Source organism: Equus quagga, chromosome 14 (assembly GCF_021613505.1).
Source record: "Equus quagga isolate Etosha38 chromosome 14, UCLA_HA_Equagga_1.0, whole genome shotgun sequence".
NCBI classification, from domain to species: domain Eukaryota; kingdom Metazoa; phylum Chordata; class Mammalia; order Perissodactyla; family Equidae; genus Equus; species Equus quagga.
Window position 1 is genome coordinate 66297589 of NC_060280.1, and position 23599 is coordinate 66321187.

Consider the following 23599-nt stretch of genomic DNA (forward strand, 5'->3'; position numbering starts at 1 on the left):
TGTTCATCTTGTAAAACTGAAACTCTAAACCCATTAAACAGTAACTCTCTATTCTCTCTCCCCCGCCAACTTCTGTTTTTGTTTTTTGTGAGGAGGATTGGCCCTAAGCTAACATCTGTGCCAATCTTCCTATATTTTATATGTGGGATGCCACCACAGCATGGCTTGATGAGTGGTGTGTAAGTCCACACCCAGCATCTGAACCTACAAACCCTGGGCCACCAAGTTGGAGTGCACGAACTAAACCACTACATACCAGGTCAGCCCCTCCCCACAATTTCTGGAAACCACCATTATACTTTCTGTCTTTATGATTTTGACTACTTTGAGTATCTCGTGTAAGTGGAATCATACAGTATTTGGCTTTTTGTGACTGGCTGATTTCACTTAGCATAATGTCCTCAAGATTCATCGATGTTTTCCTTTTTAAGGCTGAATAATATTCCACTCTGTGTGTATGTATGTGTGTGTATCACATTTTGCTTATTGATTGATCCATCGATGGACACTTGGGCTGCTTCCACATTTTAACTATTGTGAATAATTCTGCTATGAACGTGGGTGTGCAGACATCTGTTCAAGATCCTGCTTTCACATCTTTTGGGTACATACCCAGAAGCGAGATTGCGGGGTCATATGGTACGTTTATTTTTAATTTTTTGAGGAATAGCCATACTGTTTTCCACAGCAGCTGTACCATTTTATGTTCCAACCAGCAGTGCACAAGGGTTCCAATTTCTCCAAATCCTCGCCAACACTTGTTGTTTTCTGCTTTTATGATAGTAGCCATCCTAATGGGTATGAGGTGGTATCTCATGGTGGTTTGGATTTGCATCTCCCTGATGATTCATGATGTTGAGCATCTTTTCATGTGCTTATTGTTCATTTGTATATCTTCTTTGGAGAAATGTCTATTCAAGGCCTTTGCCTATTTCTTAATCAGGTGGTTAGCTTTTTGCTGTTGAGTTTTAGAATTTCTCTGTATATTCTAGATATTAATCCCTTATCAGATGCATGATTTGGAAATGTTTTCACCCATTCCGTGGGCTGCCTTTTTAATCTGGGGATAGTCCTTTTTTTTTCAGATTGGTGAGGGAGGTATTTTGGGGGCAAGAAAATATGGTTCATAGGTCCTGCTCTGTCCAACTATGGTGGTCTTTGGGTGAACTATAATTAAAGTTGCACACAGCCTCTCCCAGTAGTCACTCAGAACTGATTACTGATAATACATGTAAAATTTTACTCCTGGAGGAAACCAGCATCCTGAACTCAGAGTGCAGCCTCAAATTGAGTAGCCCGGCACCGCCTTTTTGCCAACAAGACAAAGATTCCTTTGATTTATCCATGTCTTTTGCTGCCACATAGAATGCAGGCAGTGATCTCTGGAGGCAGAAACAACTGACTTCAAGCTCCATTTCTGCCCTTTTGCTATCAATGTTACATTGGATGCAACCTGATTAACTTCTCTGAGCTCACTCTCCCTATCTTTAATGTAGAAATATTAATGCAACCTTCAGAATTTGTTGAGGATTAATTAAAATAATGAACCTGACATTATTGGCAGCTATATATATATATATATATATATATATATAGTGCACTGCTTATTTATATGTATATAAGTAAATTTTTATTTATTTATATATCCTAATATACCTAACATGCCAAATTAAGATTATTCTGATTGAAAGGATTTGAGACAGAATTCAGAGAAATCATTGAATACTAGCATTTTTTTTTTGGATAGTGTCTTTTGATGCATAAAATGTTTTAATTGTCATAAAGTCCAATTTTTCAACTTTTTCTTTTATTGCCCATGTGTTTGGTATCATATCTAAGAAATCATTGCCAAATCCAGTATCGTGAAGATTTTGTCTTATGTTTTCTTCTAACAGTTTTATAGTCTTAGGCCCTTGATCCACTTTAAGTTAATTTTTGTATATGGTGTTAGGTAAGAGTCCAACTTCATTTTTTATGTATCACGTTGATTGATTTGCGGATGTCGAACCATCCCTGTGTCCCTGCTGTGAATTCCACTTGATCGTGATGTATGATCCTTTTGATGAATTGCTGAATTCTGGTTGCCAAAATTTTGTTGAGAATTTTTGCATCTGTGTTCATCAGCGATATTGGCCTGTAGTTCTCCTTTTTCACACTGCCCTTGTCAGGCTTTGGTATCAGCATGATGTTGGCCTTGTAGAATGTGTTAGGAAGTGTTCCATCTTCCCTGATTTTTTGGAATAGCTTGAAAAGGATAGGTGTTAAATCCTCTCTGAAAGTTTGGTAGACTTCCCCAGGAAAGCCTTCTTGTCCTGGGGTTTTATTGTTTGGGATGCTTTTGATTGCTGTTTCATTCTCTTTCCTTGTGATTGGTCTGTTCAGATTGTCTGTTTCTTCTTGAGTGAGATTTGGGAGGTTGTAAGAGTCTAAGAATTTATCCATTTCCTCTAGGTTATCCATTTGGTTGGCATATAGTTTTTGAGAGTATTCTCTTATAATCTGTTGTATTTCTCTGGAGTCTGTTGTTATTTCTGCTCTTTCATTTCTGATTTTGTTTATTTGAGCTTTCTGTCTTTTTTTCTTTGTAAGTCTAGGGGTTTGTCAATTTTGTTTATCTTCTCAAAGAACCAGCTCTTTGTTTCATTGATCCTTTCTACTGTCTTTTTTGTTTCAATAGCATTTATTTCTGCTCTGATTTTTATTATTTCTCTCCTTCTGCTGACTTTGGGCTTTGTTTGTTCATCTTTTTCTTATTCAGTTAGGTGTAATTTGAGATTGCTTATTTGGGATTTTTCTTGTTTGTTAAGGTGTGCCTGTATTGCGATGAATTTCCCTCTTAATACAGCTTTTGCTGCATCCCAAATGAGTTGGTATGGCATGTTATTTTCATTTGTCTCCAGAGATTTTTGATTTCTTCTTTAATTTCTTCAACGATCCATTGCTTGTTCAATAGCATATTGTTTACTCTCCACATCTTTGTCCCTTTCTCAGCTTTTTTCTTGTAATTAATTTCTAGCTTTATCGTGTTATGATCAGAGAAGATGCTTGTTATTATTTCAATTTTTAAAAATTTATAGAGGCAACAGATTGTTGGATCTTGTTCTTTAATCCATCTTGCCGCTCTGTGTCTTTTTATTGGAGAGTTCAATCCGTTTACATTGAGGGTGATTATTGATGTATGAGGGCTTAATGCTGTCATTCTGTCATTCATTTTCCAGTTTTCCTGCGTTTCCTTTGTTTCTCGTCCTGTGTGTTTTGGTCTACACATTGATTTCTGCGGTTTCTTGTGCTGTGTTTCTTCGTTTTTTCCTTATTTATTTTTTGTGTCTCTGTTCTACTTTTTAGTTTAGTGGCTACCCTGCAGTTTGTATTCAGAATCTTGTGCATAACATAGTCCTTTTTCTGATTGCCTCTTATTTCCTTAATCTAAACTGATTCAGTCCCTTTCTTCCTCCCCTTCTAAGTTATAATTCTCGTATCTTATTCCAACTTGTGTTGTGAGTTTGTGGTTAAAGTGACAAGATTGTCTTTGTTTTTGGTGTTTCCCTTCCCTTTATCCTAATGCTGTAGTTGAATATTTGCTATCCTATTCTATCTGTCTCCCTACTCTGTGTTTTGTGACCCCTTTCTCCCTTTTTTTCTTTTTTCAGGGATGGGGGCCTTCTTGAGGATTTCTTGTAGGGGGGCTCTCATGGCTACAAAGTCCCTTAGGTTTTGTTTGTCTGGGAAAGATTTAACTTCTCCCTCATATCTGAAGGATATTTTTGCTAGATAGAGTATTCTTGGCTGAAGATTTTTATCTTTTAAGGTTTTGAATATGTCATTCCATTCTCTTCTAGCTTGTAAGGTTTCTGCAGAGAAGTCTGCTGAACGTCTGATAGGAGTTCCTCTGTAAGTTATTTTCTTCTGCCTTGCTGCCCTGAGCATTCTTTCTTTGTCATTCATTTTTGCCAGTTTTACTACTATGTGCCTTGCAGTAGGTCTTTTTACAATGACAAATCTAGGAGATCTGAAAGCTTCGTTCACACGCATTTCTCTCTCATTCCCTAGATTTGGGAACTTCTCTGCTATTATTTCTTTGAACACGCTTTCTGCTCAATTCTCCTTCTCTTCACCTTCTGGGATACCTATAATTCTTATGTTGCATTTCCTCGTTGAGTCAGATATTTCTTGGAGACTTTCTTCATTTCTTTTTAGTCTCAGTTCTCTCTCCTCCTCTGTCTGGAGCAATTCAACATGTCCATCTTCGATTATGCTGATTCGCTCCTCTGTGGTATCCACACGAGCATTCAGGGAGTCCGTATTTTGTTTTATCTCTTCCATTGTGTCTTTCATTTCTAGTATTTCTGATTGATTTTTCTTTATAGTTTCAATCTGTTTTGTGAAGCTCTTAAACTCGTTGAATTGTTTCTCTATATTCTCTTTGACCTCATTGAGTTTCTTGACAATAGCTATTATGAATTCATTGTCATTTAGTTCACTCATTTCTGAGTCTTCAGGGCAGAATTCTGGGTATTTGTTTTCTCTCTGGTCTGGAGTTTTGGTGAACTGATTGATGGTGGAACTACGTGTTTTTCCCATTGTGATATTATTTGGTTGCAGTTACAGCCTATCACCACTGGGTGGGGGTCGAGAGCCATGTATTCTGAGCCCTCCCCCTTCAGCAGAGATGGCACCGGGCAGGCGGGGTGGGGGGTTGGGGGTACAGTGTTTTCTCCAGCATGCAGTCCCCAGTTTCCAGATCAGCTCTTGCTGTCTGGTCTCCTGGGGTCTTGGCTTGATGAGGTCACCCCATGCAAAAGCTTTCTGCCGTTAGAGGGCTTCCCTCTAGGCTGCAAGGGTGCTAGGAAGTCCTGGGTGATCCCACAGACACATGACTCCTCCACCGCTCCTTCCCTCACGGAGCCTCCTGTGGCAGCAGCGACTACAGTCTTTAGGGGAGGGAGCAAAGTTCTCTCTCACCCCACTCCAGCTCTTCTGACGGGGGCTCCAGACTCTCTGCCCTCCGTCACTTGGCTGCTGTGACTCTCCAAGGATTCCTCTGCTATTAGGATATTTCCTGTTGGAATATGGTTGCTCCTTTTTGTTGAATGTTGGAGGGGAGAGAGTCCTGGGCAAACTCACTCCACCATGATGGTGACATCACAATTCTCGTTTATTGGTTTTAATAGTTTTTTAGTGGTGTCCTTAGGGTTTTCTACACATAAGATAATATCATCTGCAAACAGAGGTAATCTCACTTCTTTCTTTCCAATTTGGGTGCCTTTTATTTATTTTTTTAAATTACTCTGGCTAGAACTTCCAGTATTGTGTTGAATAGAAATGGTGAAAGCAGACATCCTTCCCTTGTTCCCAGTCTTAGAGGGAAAGCGTTCAGTCTTTCACCATTGTATGGTATTTGCTGTGGGTTTTATTAATACAGTCATTTGTTGCCTAACAATGGGGATATGTTCTGAGAAATGCCTCGTTAGGCAATTTCATCATTGTGTGAACATCATAGAATATACTTACACAAACTCAGATGGTATAGCGTACTACACACCACACTAGGGCTCTATGGTACTGATCTTATGGGACCATCATTGTATCCGCAGTTCATCGTTGGCCAAAGTGTTGTTATGCAGTGCATAACTGTACTTCATTTTTTTATATTGCCAAATAATATCCTTTATGTGGCTATGCCTACCATATGTTGTTTGTCTCTTCATCAGCTGATGGACATTTGGGTCTTTTCCACCTTCTGCCTCTGATGAATAATATTTCCATGAATATTCATGTACAAGTTTTTGTGTAGACGTGTTTTTATTTCTCTTGGGTATATACCTGGGAGTGGATTTGCTGGGTCAAATGGTAACTTTATGTTTATCTTTTTGAGGAACTGCCAAATTGTTTTTCCAAAGTGGCTGCACCATTGTGCATTTCCACCAGCAATGTACAATGGTTCCAATATCTGTATCCTTGCTAACACTTGTTATTGTCTGTCTTTGTGATCATAGACATCCTAGTGAGTGTGAGATGGTGTCTCATTGTGGTTGTGTTATACTTTGTTTTTAAAGCTGAAGTAGTTTCTCATTGGTATTAGATTTCAAATTAAATTTAGGCAGTGTAAAAACATAGCATTAATACAGTTGTTTTGAGCGAACATTAAAGATTTTAATTAATCTAAGGTAGAAATCTTCCATTGACTCTGTTTTCCATATCTATCTACCCCTCTAATCTCCTTTCAGATTGGTCCTGGGAGGGGAAATGAATAAATGCTTAGAAGAATTGAACTTTATCTATAATGTTTTTGTTTTAAAGAGGAACAGATGGAAAATATTTGAAACATATATTAGAAAATATCAACATTTGTTTATTTGAAGTGGCAGGTTTATGTGTAGGTGTTATAACAGCCTATGTACTTTTCTATATTTTAAATTTTTCAGAATTTTTTAAATTAAAAAAAGGAGCAAAACATCGGACCACGCTGGGGCAGTGTCCCACATGCCACAGCTAGAAGGACCCACAACAAAGAATATACAACTATGTACTGGGGGGCTTTGCGGAGAAAAAGGGAAAAAATAAAAAAATCTTTAAAAAAAAAAAAAAGGAGCAAAGGACACAACGGGCATTTTATCCTCTACAAAATACAAATGGCCAATAACATGATAAGATACTCAGTCTTACTCATAATTTTAAAATGCGTATTAAAACATGATTAATATTTTCACCTTAATTAACAAAGATTCAGAATTTGGAGGGGCCAGCTCTGTGGCCGAGTGGTTAAGTTCGTACGCTCTGCTGCGGCGGCCCAGGGTTCAGAGCCGGGGCATGGACATGGCACCACTCATCAGGCCACGTGGAGGCAGCGTCCCATATGCCACAACTAGAAGGACCTGCAACTAAGATATACAACTATGTACGGGGGGTTTGGGAAGATAAAGCAGAAAAAAACAAAAGAATTTGGAGATAATATAGATAAAGATGGAGGAGATGGGCTGTCCCTTAATTAATGGTAGGTATATAAATTACTAATACAGCTATTTGGAGGAACAGTTAAGCAATAGCTGTCAAAATTTTCAAGTCATGTGCCCTTCCATCCAACAATTCCACTTCTAGGAAATTATCCTATAGGTAGTTTCAACTAAGTTATAAAAATGTATAAGAATGTTCATTCCAACATGTGGTAGTAAAAAACTAGAAGCAAGGGGACGCCCCAGTGGCTGAGTGGTTGAGTTCCCACACTCTGCTTCGGCGGCCCAGGGTTTGCTGGTTTGGATCCTGGCATGGACCCAGCACCACTCATCAAGCCATGCTGTGGCAGGCATCCCACGTATAAAATGGGCACAAACGTTAGCTCAGGGCCAATCTTCCTCAGCAAAGGGAAGGAGGGTTGGTGGTGGGTGTTTGCTCAGGGCTAATCTTCCTCAAAAAGAAAACAAAACTAGAAGCAACCCGAATACTCCTCAATAGGGGAATTAAGAAAGAGAATCAAAGTAAATTAGCTGAAAAGGCAAGTTATAAGAGTATGTATTCCCTTTAGATACTTTTATATTATATATAATGGTTGCCTCAGAGGAGTGAGACCTGGGAAATTAGAATGGGCAACTTTTACTTTATTTCTGTACTATTTCCATGAGTAGGTATTACTTGGATGAATTTTTTAAAAAACTAGTTAATTCAAATATATTCAGTTTTTAAAAGAGCAGATGGCAAATAAGCTTTTAAGAAAAAGTCAGGCTTCTCTTGGGTCCTCTGCCTCTGCCCCCCTCACTCTGCCGTTCACTAGGCTTGCTCAGCCATTCCCACACTCTCATGTTGCACTCCAGGGATTAACCCGTTTTTCCTTCCCATCATCCCCCAGATCCCAGGTCAAAAAAATCCAGTGAATCGTAACGTCCTTCCCTTCCCTCATCGTTCACGTACAGTTGGTCACTGCTATTGATTCTCCTTCAAAAACATGAGTCCTCTTCCTTCCTTCTCTCTTTCCTTCCTCCAGCATCGCCCTTGTTACTCTCTCACCTGCAGTAGTAAAAAGCCTTGTCCCTGGTCCCTGAGTCTCCCGTCTCTCCTCCTTGTAATGAATCCTCTATGTTACCAGAAGTCCCTCAAAAGCTTCTTATTGTTGCCTACTAATTGTGGGGTAAAATCTTCACCCTGTGGAACGCCTGTAAGGTGCCTGGCACCGTGGTGAACTCTTAGGCTTTAAGAGCTGAGCAGAAGCCCACTCAGCCCTGCTCTCCCGAGGTTTCCAGTCTGTGGCTCCCTTACACGCCAGGTCCTATTCACTCTGCCTCGTCCGTTCAGCCTCAGCTTTCACGACTTTCCTCACCCCTCAAGATTCCTTGTTCTGTAGCCACACTACATTGTTTACTGTTCCAGATCCATCTGTGTGTCTTAGAGTGTGCTCACAGAGGTGAGTCAGAGCCTCTGGGTTTGGAGTGAGAACGCTGAGGTTTTAACATGTGCCCAAGTAACTCTTGTGACTTACATTGCGTGTGCTTTCACATTAGCATGTCATGGTTCATGCAGTTCCCTCTCCCAGGAGTGGCCCCCTTCCCTCCATCTTCTTTCTCCTGCTCCCCAGATTCCCTTGTTTGCTTGACAAACTGTTAATTCTTCAACACCCTGCTCAGAATTCCCTCTTTTCTTTCGCCTTTTTTGACCATTTATCTCTGTGCCTACTGCCTTATCACTTAGGATGCTTGTGGCCTCTGGTTATAGAAACCCCAGCTCTCACTGATTTAAACAGTAAGATGACTTATCATCTTACATAACAGAAAGTCCAGAGGTGGGACAGGCATCAGGATTGGTTGAGAGGGGAGTTTGCAGTGTCCTTAAAGACCTAGATTCTTTCGTTCTTTCCAGTTTGCTGTCCTTGGTAAAGCCTCCTCTTCAGGCTGATAGCAGATGGCTGCAGCAGTTCCCAGGATCACATTCAGTTGTGGCGATGTTCAGAGGAGGGGCTTTTGTTGGGAAGAAATGGGCCTCTCACGTCTCATAGACCAGATTTGGTACCCTGTCCATTCCTAAGCTAGTCACCAGCAAGCGGACTGGGATTCCCATGGTTGGCTTAGAGTAATCATCCTTAGAATGGATGGAGAAGTTATCCACAGTGACCATTGTGTCCCTCAATCCAAAACCTGTCTGTCATTCTCCATCTCTGTGCTGCCACCTTGTCCCTGCCCTCCTGACCTTATATTCTAGTGGCGGATAAAAGTGCTCTGAAGAAGATAAGGGGGTAATGAAATAAATAGAGAGTGACACAAAGGTGGGTAGTTGGTGGCAGGGAGCCCCTTCTGGATGGAGTGGTCAGAAAAGGAGTCTCTTGACGAGGTGACTTCAAAGCTGAGACCTGAGTGATGAGGAGAAGGAGCCAGTCATGCAATGGTTAGAGTAGAAGTCTTCAGGGCAGAAGAAACAGCAGGTGAGAGAGCCCTGCAGTGGGCATGCCTGTGCTGTGTTTCTTGTCTGGCTCCTCCATGAAATACAAGCTCTATGAATACGGGTGCCTGCCTGTCTTGTTCACCTCTGTCTCCCCAAGTTTCTGTTTGGCACAGTGGAGAGATGGAAAGAATGTGTGGGATATAGTAGGCACTGAGTAAATGTTTGCTGAATGAACAAATGAATCCCCCACAACACAAGAGATGGTTCCCTCTTAAGAGCTCCCACAGTACTTCATGTTCTAGTTTTACTGGGATACTTTCCCATTGTGTGGTTTGTGTACACACCTGCCTGCCTCTGCCAAGAGCTCCTTGAGTCCAGGGGCCAGTCATAATTCATCTTCGTTTCCCACTCTCGACACAGTACCTCATCTCAGTGTAAGCCCGGCAGTGAATGTAGAGTTGAACACAGCCTACGTATTAAAATGAACTTTTCGTGAAAATATACTTAAGTACATTTTTGAATGTTTTTTTCTACCTAGGAATCCACAGCAGTCTAAAACTCCCAGGAAAAAATTCTCGGGGAAACCAGTGCTGTGTAGAAGAGAGAAGTTTGCCATTGTCTTATAAGGCCCACGCTCTCCCTTTGTAGACCTGTGTTCTGTAGGCTTCGGTTGAGTTCTCATCAGAACAACAGTTGTTCATAAGAATGGTGCTTCTCTGGAGACCTAACTTTTTACTTGTCATTGAAACCAAATTATCTCCCTTAGAAATTCTCTAAGTAAAATAGAAATCAGGCAACTAATAATATCTTTCCCCTCTGCTAAAAAATTACCCAAGACATAGAAGAATTTTTAAATATGGAAAAGCAAACAACTACAATAACCAAATTAAAAGGTAGACAGGGTCCTGCCTCCCAGAAGTAACTGTTGTTAACATTTAAACATGGACGTCCCTCCAGAGATAGCATGTGGTCCCCAAATTACACCAAGGTTATGTGTCTAAACATGCTTCATAACACAAATTGTCTCTTGGAATTGTATGTGACCCTAACACAGTTATGCTTACGAAATGCATATCTTGTCCACAAGAGGTACCTTTATTGTTTTGGTGTCTATTAGTGATGTCAGAACTGGTATTTGTAAATGAAATATACTGTTTACTTAATAAAAATATAAAGACCATTAGCTATTTGCTAGTGTCTAAAAGAAGTATGGCAGTTGTTACTATGCCCCGTCCCCTTAATGAAAGAAACCCATCATTTTAGAAAGCCTTTCACCATCTATGCCGGCAGACTTACATAAATGTTGTTTTTACAAAATAGAAATAAGAAATGCTCATTAATGGCATGAGACTAAGTGAGTAAAACAAAGCAGCTAATAAGGGTATTACTCCATACTTTCACAATAATAACACAAAAGAAAGTTGTGTGTTAGAGGTTTACTAAAATTCCTTTTAAATTTCAGTGAGGTACCTGTGAGAGAGAATATGAGCTTATAGAACCCAGGTACTCCATTACCTATAAACAAAAATGGGATCCTAGTTGGAGTATACAGTCCAAGGTTCAAATGTTGTCCCACTAGCAATGTGACCTTGGGTGTGGCATTTAAATTCTCTGAACCTAGGCTTACTTACCTTAAGATGAAGCTCGTAATTCCTGCCTCATGTGGTTATTATGACCGTGACATGAAATAAGGCATGTAACCTATCTGTGTACATACAGAACATAGAAAATAGTCCATAGTTTGATGGCTTGCTTTTTCATTTAATCTGTTGTGAACACTTTCCATATTGATAGATCTGTATCTGCATCATTTTGATGGCTATCTATTGCTAATTTCTGTCCAGTCTTCAATATAACTCACCCTGGAGCAGCCTCTGGCAGAGTTATTCTCTGGCACAGATGTTTCTTTAATCCGGTGCTGTTTCCTGTGGGCTGCACTCCTCACCGCCCAGATACCTTTGATCCTACAGGTGTTAACGGTTTGAGGATGCTGGGGATTCTCCACGATGCAGTTGTGTTCCTGATTGAGCAGCTGTCTGGTGCCAAGCACTGTAGGAATTACAAATTCCGTTTCCACAAACCAGAGGAGGCCAATGAACCCCCGCTGAACCCTCACGGCTCAGCCAGGGCTGAAGTCCACCTTAGGCAAGTTCCATTCTTTTCCATAAGCGGTTTGGTATCCTGATTTTATTATCTAATGATAAAACTATTTTCCCACGTAACCTTTGAGATTTCCAATGTTAATCCTATCCTTTGCTGCTTCTGTTAAAGCATTTCTCTAAATATATTCTAATCTTTTGGCTCCAGGAAGTCAGCATTTGACATGTTTAACTTCCTGGCTTCTAAACATCGGCAGCCTCCTGAATACAACCCCAACGATGAGGAAGAGGAGGAGGTTCAGCTCAAGTCTGCTCGGTACGTCTTGAGTGGAGAAGGGTCCTTAGGGAGACTCTTTTCTCCCCGCTACTCCAGCTGTTCGGGCCACTGTGTAGTTTTGCTGGGATCAGAATTTCCTGGATAACATTTAAGAAGACCGAAATATAGTTTGTGTTGAAGTAGCAGTAGTCTGCTGGCAAAGAGAGAGGAACATGTTATAGAGGAGAAATTCAAATAACTGTAAGATGTATATTTTATTTTCTTTAATCATAATATACTCTGTACCACCACAGTTATCATGGTCAGAAAGTACTATATATATTAAAATAGGCCTAATTTTATAAAGCACTTATTATGCTTGGCATTGAACAAAGAGAGTAGTGTAGTCATATTCTCTAGGAACCTTTGATCCAAGACTCAAAACATTATTTTGTGAAGAGACTTCATTAATATTATGCCTTGTCTCTTTAGGAGGGCAACTAGTATGGATCTGCCAATGCCCATGCGTTTCCGGCACTTAAAAAAGACTTCTAAGGAGGCAGTCGGTGTCTACAGGTATGGCTAAAATTCTAGAAATAATTATAGAAAACTAATGAAGTTTTGCAAAATCAAATAGATCAAATGCTGGAGTGAGCTCCCTCGTTCAGTAAGTGAGGTTTTTATAGGTATTATTAATTGAACCTGATGTCCTAGGATCTTGTAACTCCTCATTTTGAATAAGGAATTTAACACGATAAGCATTAAAATATTGCTGCTTTTGGTGGGCTGTAGAATGGAGAAATCTTTAATCCTTGGCCATTTGTTAGAACAATTAATATGCTCATATCAGGTGGGTCCAGATTCTTTTTTTTTCCCCCAAGTGTCTTGTCGTCCTGGGGACTAACAGACCAGGAGATTTTATTCATGTATTCACACAGTTAACCTTATTTTCAAAATATGTGGCTGATCTCTTTTCCATCTTTATATCCTAGGTCTCCCATCCATGGCCGGGGTCTTTTTTGTAAGAGAAACATTGATGCAGGTGAGATGGTGATCGAGTATGCTGGCAATGTCATCCGTTCCATCCAGACTGACAAGCGAGAAAAGTATTATGACAGCAAGGTGAGGCTCACGCTTTCACTCTCCTAGTTTTTTTGTTTTGTTGTAGAAAGGAGCCCTCAACTACAAGTATGATCTCTAGTTCAAAAAAGAAATAGTGTCAGCCATAAAAAAGACAAAATCCTGCCTTTTTTTGACAACATGGATGGACCTTGAGGGTATTATGTTAAGCTAAATAAGCCAGGCAGAAAGACAAACACCATATGATTTCACTCATGTGAAAGCTAAACAAACGTAAGGGTAAGGAACACAGACTAGGGGTTAACAGAGGGGAAGGGGGTTGGGGGGGCGAAAGGAGTGAGGGGGCGCATATGTATGGTGACAGATGAAAACTAGACTATTGGTGTTGAACACGATGCAGTCTATACAGAAACTGATATATAATAATGTACACCTGAAATTTACACAGTGTCATAAGCCAATATGACCCCAATAAAATAATTTTTTAAAAGGAAATAGTGTATTTTATCAATTCAAAGATACTTTTTTTCTTTTACATTTTAACATCTCTGAAATTTGTGGTGGGCCCAGTAAAAGTTCAGTATCTGCTCTAAGGATTAGTACACAAGGCTACTCTTTGAAGGTTTGTCTGAGTGGACCCCAGGATCAAAAGCATGTAACAACATAATTTTTAGGTTTCTCTTGTGAAGACATTAAGAAACCTCTAGTCTAGTGCCTATAATCTAGGAATTCATCATGGAAGCATCTTGAAAGATGGAAGAAATGTAGAAATTTTCCTAGCAGAAACTTTGTTCATCAGTAGCTATGTCACCTCAGAAAAAGGCTGGGAAATGTTCCCAAACCTGAGCTCTAATAAATAACGAGTTCTTCTCCTTTCTCCTTCTCATATAGGGCATTGGTTGCTACATGTTCCGAATTGATGACTCCGAGGTGGTGGACGCCACCATGCATGGAAACGCTGCACGCTTCATCAATCACTCATGTGAGCCTAACTGCTACTCTCGGGTCATCAATATTGATGGGCAGAAGCACATTGTCATCTTTGCCATGCGCAAGATCTACCGAGGGGAAGAACTCACTTATGACTATAAGTTCCCCATTGAGGATGCCAGCAACAAGCTACCCTGCAACTGTGGCGCCAAGAAATGCCGGAAGTTCCTAAACTAAAGCTGCTCTTCTCCCCCAGTGTTGGCGTACTAGGACCCAGGGCCATCCAAAGCAATGTTGAAGGCCTTTGCCAGCAGCTAGGAGTTCCAGGATTGAGTGGGCACAGTTGAGGGGCCTCCATGATGGCTGAGCTCCCGTATGTCCCATCTTCACATATACATGTGATCATAGTCCTGGAGGGAGAGATGAGGTCTCGAAGAAAACATCCCTGATGGGCTTTCTACTGGGGCCCTTCTGATTGTATGCCATTAAAAAGTGGGAAATGGGGTCCCTAGCAGACTTGCCTGGAAGGAGCCTATAGAGGGTTAGTTACGTTGGGAGATTGGGCCTGAGCATCTCCTCAGAGAGAAGTTGCCATCCTTGCCTTGGCCCTTTCCCAGGCACTAAAAGCGAGGGGTCAGGCAAAGCCCCAAACATAGGGTTGGTTGGATACCTGAGAGTTGGCCAGCCGGGCCCAGCGTGTAGCCGTCTGTTGAACAAACAGAGAAGGTCTGGTGGTTTTCCCTACTATCCTCCCCCTTGAGAGTTCACTTCTGGTTGGGAGACAGGATTCTTAGCACCTTTGGTGTCAAAAGGTTGTCTTGGGGTTGTGCCAATTAATTACCAAACATTGAGCCTGTGGGCTTTAAGTGGGAGTGTTATCCCCAGGAGCCTTATCTCAGCCAGTAACCTTTCTTGACAATAGGAGCGGCTTCCCTCTCATTCCTTCTCTTCACTCCACTCTCTTCCTTTCCCCCCTCTTCATCCCACTGCTTTCCCATTCTTTCTGGGTGGTAGGGGAGAGTCACTCCCTGCTCAAGGACACTCCCTGTTGGGCACAGTCTGTGCCCTGAGCCTGTAAGCACTGCCAGTGGGGAAGTGGACAGGAGCCAGTGGCCATGACCAGACAGAATTTGGAGAAGTTTTCATAGAGCTCCACTGAGAGTTTTAAAGAAATATATGTAGCATGATTTTTTAGAAGAGGAAAAAGATTATTTAAATAGGATTTGAATCATGCAACAACCAGAGTATCACAACCAGGATGACCCTGGGCCCCATTCTTAGGACATGCTAACTTTATTTTCCCCTTGTTAAGACATAGGAAGACTGAATTTTTAAATGGTCAGTGTCCAGTTGAAGGCAGAACACTAATCAGACTTCAAGGCCCAAAACTTGGGGACTAGACCACCGAGTATTGAGGGAACTCTGCCACCTGCGCAAAATCCATGGATACAGTAAATTAAATGACACTACTGCCCTGATTACTCCTTAGGATGTGGTCAAAACAGCATCAAATGTTTCTTCTCTTCCTTTCCCCAAGACAGTGTCCTGAACCTGTTAAATTAAGTCATTGGATTTTACTCTGTTCTGTTTACAGTTTACTATTTAAGGTTTTATAAATGTAAATATATTTTGTATATTTTTCTATGAGAAGCACTTCATAGGGAGAAGCACTTATGACAAGGCTATTTTTTAAACCGCGGTATTATCCTAATTTAAAAGAAGATCGGTTTTTAATAATTTTTTATTTTCATAGGATGAAGTTAGAGAAAATATTCAGCTGTACACACAAAGTCTGGTTTTTCCTGCCCAACTTCCCCCTGGAAGGCGTACTTTTTGTTGTTTAACGTGTAGCTTGTTTGTGCCCTGTTGACATAAACGTTTCCTGGGTTTGCTCTTTGACAATAAATGGAAAAGGAAGGTCACCCAGCTCCATTGGGCCACTCCCCTCCTTCTCATATTGAAGCTCCTCAAAGGCCGTGGTAGTATCTGACACAGCAGTTCTCCTCTTCTTTCTGCACTGTCTCTCTCCTTTCTGGCACTTGCTCGGAGTGGTAAGAGGTGGTAAGCTACGTTTCCCTCATCTTTCCTACTTCAGAGTTAGCAACCAAGTTGAATGGCAACCCGACATTTTCCATCACCATCTGCCTCATCGGTCACCTAGCTCCCTTTCCCTCTGCCCACCAAGTCCTCATACCTGCAAAGAACCCATGGATCCCCCTGTGCCCTCTTTTGGGGCAGCTCGTTGAAACTGAAGCACAGTCTGACCACTCACGATAAAGCAGATTTTTCTCTGCCTCTGTTAGCCGCAAGGTTTCAGAGCACTGTAGTCCAGTAGAGGGCAGGGCACCCTTTTCTCGCCACAAGCCCATTCCTCTGGAAGTCTAGCAAAGCAATACGACTCAGTCCAGCGCCCTCTGCCCCGGGACTCACGGCTCTGCTGTGCCTTCCATCCTGGGCTCCCTGTTCTTCCATGACCTTAAGAACTTTGTCTGGTGGCTTTGCTGGAACAGTTTTCACTGTCATGCAGGGAGCCCAGCACTGTGGCCAGGATGGCAGTGACTTCCTTGTCATCATGGAGAAGTGCCAGCAGGGGACTGGGGAAAAGCACTCTACCCAGACCTCACCTCCCTTCCTCCTTTTGCCCATGAACAAGATACAGTGGCCCTAGGGGTTCCACTAGTGTCTGGTTTCCTTTATTATTGCACTGTGTGAGGTTTTTTTGTAAATCCTTTTATTCCTTTTTTTTTAAAAAAAGAAAAAAACCTTAAGCTGCATTTGTTACTGAAATGATTAATGCACTGATGGGTCATGAATTCACCTTGAGAAGGACCCAAAGGCCAGTCAGGGGGTGGGGGAAACTCAGCTAAATAGACCTAGTTACTGCCCTGCTAGGCCATGCTGTACTGTGAGCCCCCTCCTCATTCTCTTCCTACCAACCCCCAACCCTGAGGCCAGGGGAGGAGCCCACATCTTTCCTGCCCCTGCCAGCCGCAGATGGTTTGCCTTGCCTTTCCACTCCCTAACTGTCACCCACAGAAATGAGTAATTCCTCTTCTAGCTCAGCCTTGAGTCCATTGCCAAAATTCAGCATACCTGCCAGCAACTTGGGGAATAAGCTACGGTTTCCCTACAAGAGGGAAAGAAGGTGAAAAACAGCATAGCTATCTCCCAGACACCTCGGAGTTTGTTTTCAAAGTGACCAAGGGAATCTCCGCACAAAAGTGCAGACTGAGGAACTGTGGTGGGTCATTCCCAAGAATCCCCCAAGGGGCGTCCCCAATCCCTAAGGAATAACAGCTGCAAACCTGGTCAGTTCTCAGTGAGAGAGCCAGCTCACTTACAGCTTTGCTGCTAGAACCTGTTGTGGCTGCATTTCCTGGTGGCCAGTGACAACTGTGTAACCAGAAGAGCTGCATGGCGCTGACCCTTTGGCCGGAACTTGGTCCCTTGGCTCCCTCTGTTACCGTCCGCCACCTCCAACACAGCCCCTCCTGTTTTTAGACCAATAACGAGAATTAAGGGGGAAGCCCTGGCAGCTATATATGTTTTCAACCAGACTCCTTTGCCGGGATCCAGTCCACCACCCCGCTTGCCTCTGTCAAACCTCCCGGCCAACGCAGTGAAGCACCATGCAGCTCCCTTGATATAAAAAAATACAACAACAAAAAAAAACAAAAAAAAATCTTTTAATGAATGTATCTTTCTAAAGGACTGACGTTCAATCAAATATCTGAAAATACTAAAGGTCAAAACCTTGTCAGATGTTAACTTTTAAGTTTGATTTGAGATTTTTTAAAATAGAAATCAAGTTTGGTTTTTTTGGTTTTTTTTTTTTAAAGGAAAAGCGGGTCATTGCAAAGGGCTGGGTGTAATTTTATGTTTCATTTCCTTCATTTTAAAGCAATACAAGGTTATTGAGCAGATGGTTTTGTGCCGAATCATGAATACCAGTCAAGTCTCACACTCTGAAAACTTGCAACTTTTTTGTTTTGGTTTTCAAATAAATATAAATATGATATATATAGGAACTAATATAGTAATGCACCATGTAACAAAGCCTAGTTCAGTCCATGGCTTTTAATTCTCTTAACACTATAGATAAGGATTGTGTTACAGTTGCTAGTAGTGGCAGGAAAATGTCAGTCTGGCGCTCCTCTGATCCCCCGAAATGGGGGGAACCCAAACCATAAAGGGATGGTGAAACAGTCCATCCTGAGGGTCAGAGGAAAATGCAGAAATGGTGTCACCTGGATTTTTTTCTGCCCATGAATGTTGCCAGTCAGTACCTGTACTCCTTGTTTCTCTATTTTTGGTTATGAATGTTGGGGTTACCACCTGCATTTAGGGGAAAATTGTGTTCTGTGCTTTCCTGGTATCTTGTTCCGAGGTACTCTAGTTCTGTCTTTCAACCAAGAAAATAGACTTGTGGTGTTTCTTTTATTGAACTTTTAACAATCTCTTTAGTAAATACAGGTAGTTGAATAATTGTTTCAAAAGCTCAACAGATGACAAGCTTCTTTTCTAGAAATAAGACATTTCTTGACAACTTTATCATGTATAACAGATCTTTTGGGTTTTTTTCCTTGTGTTCTTCCAAGCTTCTGGTTAGAGAAAAAGAGAAAAAAAAAAAAAAAAGGAAAAAATGTGTCTAAAGTCCATCAGTGTTAACTCCCTGTGACAGGGATGAAGGAAAATACTTTAATAGTTCAAAAATAATAATGCTGAAAGCTCTCTACGAAAGACTGAATGTAAAAGTAAAAAGTGTACATAGTTGTAAAAAAAAAGGAGTTTTTAAACATGTTTATTTTCTATGCACTTTTTTTTATTTAAGTGATAGTTTAATTAATAAACATGTCAAGTTTATTGCTGCACATGGTCGAGCTTTCTTTTGACTTTGGCTGGGGTGGAGAAATGGGGGAGGGGAGCTGCCTGAGACCTGAGGACAAAGTGCCTTCCCCAGTCCTTTCTTTTAAAGTGGAATCATGAAGTCATTCCTCACCGCCTGCCTTCAGGCCCCACTCCACACTGGCTCTCTTAACTGTATCATCCCCAAAACGGTCGATGCCTTACTCATCAGTGATGTATGTTCAGGCCCAAAGTAACTCTGGATATGAGGAAGGGGTCAAGAGGAAAAAGGAATAGTTCCTTTACCTCCTACATACCCTCCTCCTTTATCCATGGGCTGTCAAGCAGTGGCTTCAAAGCACTTTCTCCCAGTCTATCAGTATAATAAAATGAAAGCATTTCAGGGAGAACCTGGACAGCACCCTCTCTTTGCTCCACTCCACCTTAAGGCTGAAACTGGATTTATTTACTGTTTCTCCTAGGCCTGGGGTGGGGGTGGGGAGGCGGTTGAGATATTTGTAAATGTTCTGCCAAGCCAAGGTCCCTAACCCCAGGCCAAAGGGGGTTGAGTTTACACTACAGCCAAAGAATGGAAGACGCTCCTCCTCAGGGGGAATGGTCCTCAAACAGAACCTCCTCCCTCTTGATCTGCTGGCTGTGAGGCCCAGCCTCCACCATTTTCTCCCTCTTCTTTCATCTTGAGTCACCTTTTCAGATTTTAGAGTTGAGCACCATGGGGACTCCAAAAGATCAGGCAGTGTTGCAGGCCATCTTCAACCCTGACACCCCATTTGGAGACGTTATTGGGTTGGACCTAGGAGAGGAAGCGGACAAGGAAGAAGCAGACGAAGGTGAGTATTTGATCTTGGAAGTACAGCCCTCCACGTTGGCTGGCTGGTCTGCTGGCCTCCCTGGGGTGGCAGAGGGAGGTGGTCTTACAAGGCCCCTTGTTCCGTGACCCTTGGATGATGACTGAGATTGGAATCAGAGAGGTTGGCTGTTCCTTAGCGCAGTGATGAGGGTTTGGCAAGAGTCACTCTGTCAAGAGGAGAAAACCAGGCTTTGTGTACCTCACCACTTAATTCACCCCATGATCCAAGCCTAACTGGGTTTAGGGAGGGGGGGATGTTAAACTCTTACATCTTTGTTGTAACAGAGTCTATCACCCCACACAGAATGGAGGACAGAAACAGGGCAGGGGGTGGCTCAGTTGAATGGTTCCAACTTAAGCATGCCCAACCTAAGCAAGCATTCAGTGTCACACACCATTACAAGCCAAGTACTGAGCTAATTCTTCTACAGAGTGAACACCCTCATTGGCTTTTCCATCGGTCCCTAATGGGGACTGGTGTCCCCATCAGGAGTTTTTGATGCCCTTTGTTTCTAAAGGAGTGAGATCTAAAAGCCTTACTGAAATTTCAGGCTAAAAAGCTGAGGGATGTGTCGGAAGTGATTTTCACGACCTGGCTATGTCACAATGGCCTTCATGTGGGAGGCAATGTAGTAGAATAAAATGAGGCAGGCTAAGGAGCCAGAAAGACCTGGGTTCAAATCCAAGCTGTGCAATTTATGGGCTGTGTGACCTGAGCAAGTCATTTAGCCACAGGCTAAGGAGTTTGGGCTTCATTCTCTTGGCAATGGAGAGCCAACCAAGGACCCCTCCCAGGTCTCTTTGAAACTTAGGCAGTGTTAGCTCTCAGCCTTGGTGACCTCAGCTCCCCCTGCCCCAAACACTGCATCTGACTCCTGCTGTGCTGCACACCCCAGCCTAGTCAGCTCTGGATCAGGTCCCAGGTTTCTGAAGCCTGAGGTGGCTTTTGCCTCTTGCTCCCAACTGCACGCCTGTCCCCTCCTGGCTCCCTCCCTGGCACAGACGGAGTTTTCCCTCGAGCACAGCTGGAGCAGTCCAAGGCCCTGGAGCTGCAGGGGGTGAAGGCAGCAGAGGCCGGCGACCTCAAGACAGCCCTGGAGAGGTTTGGCCAAGCCATCAACCTACTGCCTCAGAGGGCCTCAGCCTACAACAACCGAGCGCAGGCCCTGCGACTCCAGGGAGACGTGGCAGGTGAGAGGGGACGCCCTGGAACCTCTGCAGAAAGCCCTGGAGTGCACACACCAGTGATGAAGTGGTCGCGGGGCTGGAGCATGGGGTCTGGGGGAGTCACTAAACTCCTCTGGAACCTATGTTCTTACCTATACGAGATATATGATGGGCCCTGCTAATCTCTTGGGGCTACTGTGAAAGTTACAAGAGAATGCATTCCATTTATTTCCCTAACAAACATTTAATGAGAGCCTACTATTGTAGCAGTGGGCTAGATGCTGAGGACACAAAGAGAAAAGATACACTACTTATAGCAATTACTAAATTACTATGTGCCGGGCACTAAGCCCTTTACCTGTAAGACGTAGTAACTCATTTAGTCCTCGCAACACCCTAGCAGGTATGTACTGTTGTCTCCATTTACAGATGAAGAACTGAAGCACGGGGGTTAAGTAATTTGCTACTCTCACACAGCTGAGCAGTGGCCAGCTGGGATATGAACCAGGTGGCAGGGCTCCAGAGTGTGTGCTCTTATCCCCCACATAATACACCTCAAAAACCTCACAGTCAAGGGAGTAGGACAGACACATAATTATGATACCAGCATAACGAGTTTGAAAGATTTCAGCATGGGATCTGTTCCTGAGGGGTGAATTTTGAAGGATGAGTAGGAGTTAGCTGGATGGAGGGAAGTGGGAGAAGGCACAGCCTGGAGAGGTCCAGAAGGCATGAACAGGTAGGGAGAACTTCAGATCTGCAGGGTGGCTGGAACAGGGAGTGGCGGAAGGATGGTAAAGAGGGGCCAGATGGTGAAGAACAGGGAACCTTAGGCTGAGATCGGACTGTGTCTTGTAAACATGGGGAATCACCAAAGGGTTTTAACTGGAGAGTGACTGGATCAAACCTGCTGCATTCAGGTTACTCCGGCTGGAGTGGGCACCACGGGAAAGAGAAGGTCATGCTGTGAACCTGAGAGCAGGCTGATGTGAAGGCGTAACCACAGAAGCCTAGTCGGGCACTACTACACTGCTAGGACTCGTAGTGGTGGAGGTGCTGCTGAGGCCAGGAATGCCAGGCCCAGGAGGTTGGCCTCCATTCTGGGAACAGTGTGGAGCCCCTGGAAGCCCTTTCCAGGCTTGTCTGCCACCTGGCTCTGTCAGGGCAGTGCGGGAAAGGTCGCTAGGGACAGCCTGTAGAACAAAGCCCCAGAGAGGGTCAGAGGTGACTCCGCCTGGAGAAGGCTGTCGATCCCTCTGGACCAGCTCCCTCTGAGGGAAACAAGGAATGCTATGATCAGAGGGCTTCTCAACCGTCTGGGTGGGATGGGGAGCACAGCCCCTGCTGGGTTCCAGGGACCAAAACACAAAACAACAAGACAGGGAAGATCAGCTTTGCTCTAGGATGATGCTGGAGCTCTCCAAGCACCCTGACAGCTCTTTAGAGAACATGAGTGAATCGAAGCAGAGCCCAGAAGAAATACAGCTCGGTGGACCCTAGAGTAGATACCAGTTGGCTCCCTGAGCACGAGTTCCGAGTTCTGATGAAATCCAATTACTTTATGAGGATAATAAAAATAAAAACGGTGCAAGCCAGTTCTGGCTCCAAAACCTCCTTCAAGGAAAAGCAGATACAAAATAATGAAGATCATGGAGATAAAGAATGAAGAAAGGCAGTCAGTCAAGAAAACAGATGAGACAGAAGATATTCTAAAGCACATAATGGAAAAGAGGAGAGAAAAGCCTTCAAAAGGAAAAGAAAGAGAAATGGATTTTATTGTATTCGTAAGAAATGGTAGTCCATTATAATCTTTTCGACTCTAGGATTCACAGTCACCTGGCGCATGGCAGATGCTTAATAACGTATGCGCGGAATAAACTGCCTGATACGTGCCGGGCAAGGGCCAGACTCGTGAACATTGTGACCATTCGAAATCCTCCCAGCAACCTTCATGTTTTGGTGTATCAGATGATGGAAAATAATGAGACATGGCAAGATACTGGACTTCAGTCCCAGGTCTGCCACTAAACTGGCTGCGCAACCCAGGGCAAGTCTTGCCAACTCTTCTAGGCTTCATCTGTATAATGGGAATAACAATACCTACCCTACTTGGGATCAAGTGCAGGCGGGGTTCAAATGGCCAAGCCCCAGAGCCTCAAATCTGACCCCGGATTAGTGCTCCTCGAGGCTCTGACCCCGGCCCACCCATCCCGCAGGTGCCCTGGAGGACCTGGAGCGCGCCCTGGAGCTGAGCCGAGGCCGGGGCCGCGCCGCCCGCCAGAGTTTCGTGCAGCGCGGGCTCTTGGCGCGGCTGCAGGGCCGAAACGACGACGCCCGCAGGGACTTCGAGCAGGCGGCGCTGCTGGGCAGCCCCTTCGCGCGGCGCCAGCTGGTGCTGCTCAACCCCTACGCCGCGCTGTGCAACCGCATGCTGGCCGACATGATGGGGCAGCTGCGCCGCCCCGGCCCCGGCGCTGCGCCGGCCCGCGGGCGAGGGGAGGGGTGGGCCGCGCCCCAATAAAGCCGCCTGGCTCTCACCGACTCCCGCCTGTGTCTGCGTCCGGAACCGTCCCCGCAGGTGGAGGGCACTCAGGTGTCGCCTGCGTGGGAGGCCGTCTGCGCCCGTCAGGGCGGCTGGAGGACGGGGAGGGAGCGGCGCCCACCTGCCCTGGGGGCGGGGCCTGCCGGCTGTGGTCGGGCATTGATTGGCCCTGCCTGGTGCGGCCCTGGCGCCTGCGGCGGACTGCGGCGCTCATCAGGCCTGAGCAGTTGCTCCGGCGGCGCTCAGGGAGGGAGCCAGGTGAGCCGCCTGGAAGGCGGGAGCGGGGCGGGGCTGCTGCGTGACCCCCGCCTCCAGGATCCGCCTCTGCCTGAGCATCCAGAAGGGTGGCAAAGGGGGAGGCGTAGGGTGAGAGATGCATTGGGGAATGGGGCAGGAGAGAGAGAAGTCTGGAGAAGGACGGTCCCTTTGGAGGAGGGGCACGT

At 44.0% G+C, this 23599-nt stretch overlaps 3 protein-coding genes and 1 long non-coding RNA gene across 11 annotated transcripts in view; 3 read left to right on the top strand and 1 right to left on the bottom strand.

Annotated features, from left to right (window-relative positions):
• The window catches only part of KMT2A (lysine methyltransferase 2A), an 80703-nt gene extending 62101 nt beyond the window's left edge, over window positions 1-18602 (top strand). For all 7 annotated transcript variants that reach the window (XM_046685072.1, XM_046685071.1, XM_046685073.1 and 4 more), the window contains 5 exons: window positions 11337-11511; window positions 11674-11781; window positions 12214-12297; window positions 12714-12843; window positions 13693-18602. In XM_046685072.1, the coding sequence (XP_046541028.1) occupies window positions 11337-11511; window positions 11674-11781; window positions 12214-12297; window positions 12714-12843; window positions 13693-13968 (773 nt within the window). In that variant the 3' untranslated portion in view covers window positions 13969-18602. The remainder of the gene's footprint in view (window positions 1-11336; window positions 11512-11673; window positions 11782-12213; window positions 12298-12713; window positions 12844-13692) is intronic.
• Window positions 18532-23287, bottom strand: LOC124252015 (uncharacterized). Its single transcript, XR_006891896.1, has 2 exons — window positions 23153-23287; window positions 18532-19390 (listed from the first exon to the last, which is right to left on the bottom strand). It is a non-coding gene; the product is annotated as an uncharacterized LOC124252015 (long non-coding RNA).
• TTC36 (tetratricopeptide repeat domain 36) lies at window positions 19295-23155 on the top strand. The gene is made up of 3 exons (XM_046685085.1): window positions 19295-19427; window positions 20450-20638; window positions 22831-23155. Exons 1-3 carry the CDS (start codon window positions 19310-19312, stop codon window positions 23133-23135), a joined length of 612 nt encoding a protein of 203 aa, XP_046541041.1. The 5' UTR covers window positions 19295-19309; the 3' UTR covers window positions 23136-23155.
• A 6-nt stretch (window positions 23288-23293) lies between the features above and the next one.
• The window catches only part of TMEM25 (transmembrane protein 25), a 6150-nt gene continuing 5844 nt past the window's right edge, over window positions 23294-23599 (top strand). The window contains exon 1 of one of the 2 annotated variants that reach the window (XM_046685079.1): window positions 23294-23414. The gene's annotated coding sequence lies outside the window, so the exon portion shown is untranslated. The remainder of the gene's footprint in view (window positions 23415-23599) is intronic. The other variant, XM_046685078.1, reaches the window with a different exon arrangement.

Excerpts from the sequence above, each read along its gene's own strand:
- TTC36 (XM_046685085.1), top strand. The coding sequence starts at position 19,310 with ATGGGGACTCCAAAAGATCAGGCAGTGTTGCAGGCCATCTTCAACCCT. Across the intron at positions 19,428-20,449 it reads CAAGGAAGAAGCAGACGAAG|ACGGAGTTTTCCCTCGAGCA; the intron begins GTGAGTATTTGA and ends TCCCTGGCACAG. Across the intron at positions 20,639-22,830 it reads ACTCCAGGGAGACGTGGCAG|GTGCCCTGGAGGACCTGGAG; the intron begins GTGAGAGGGGAC and ends CCCATCCCGCAG.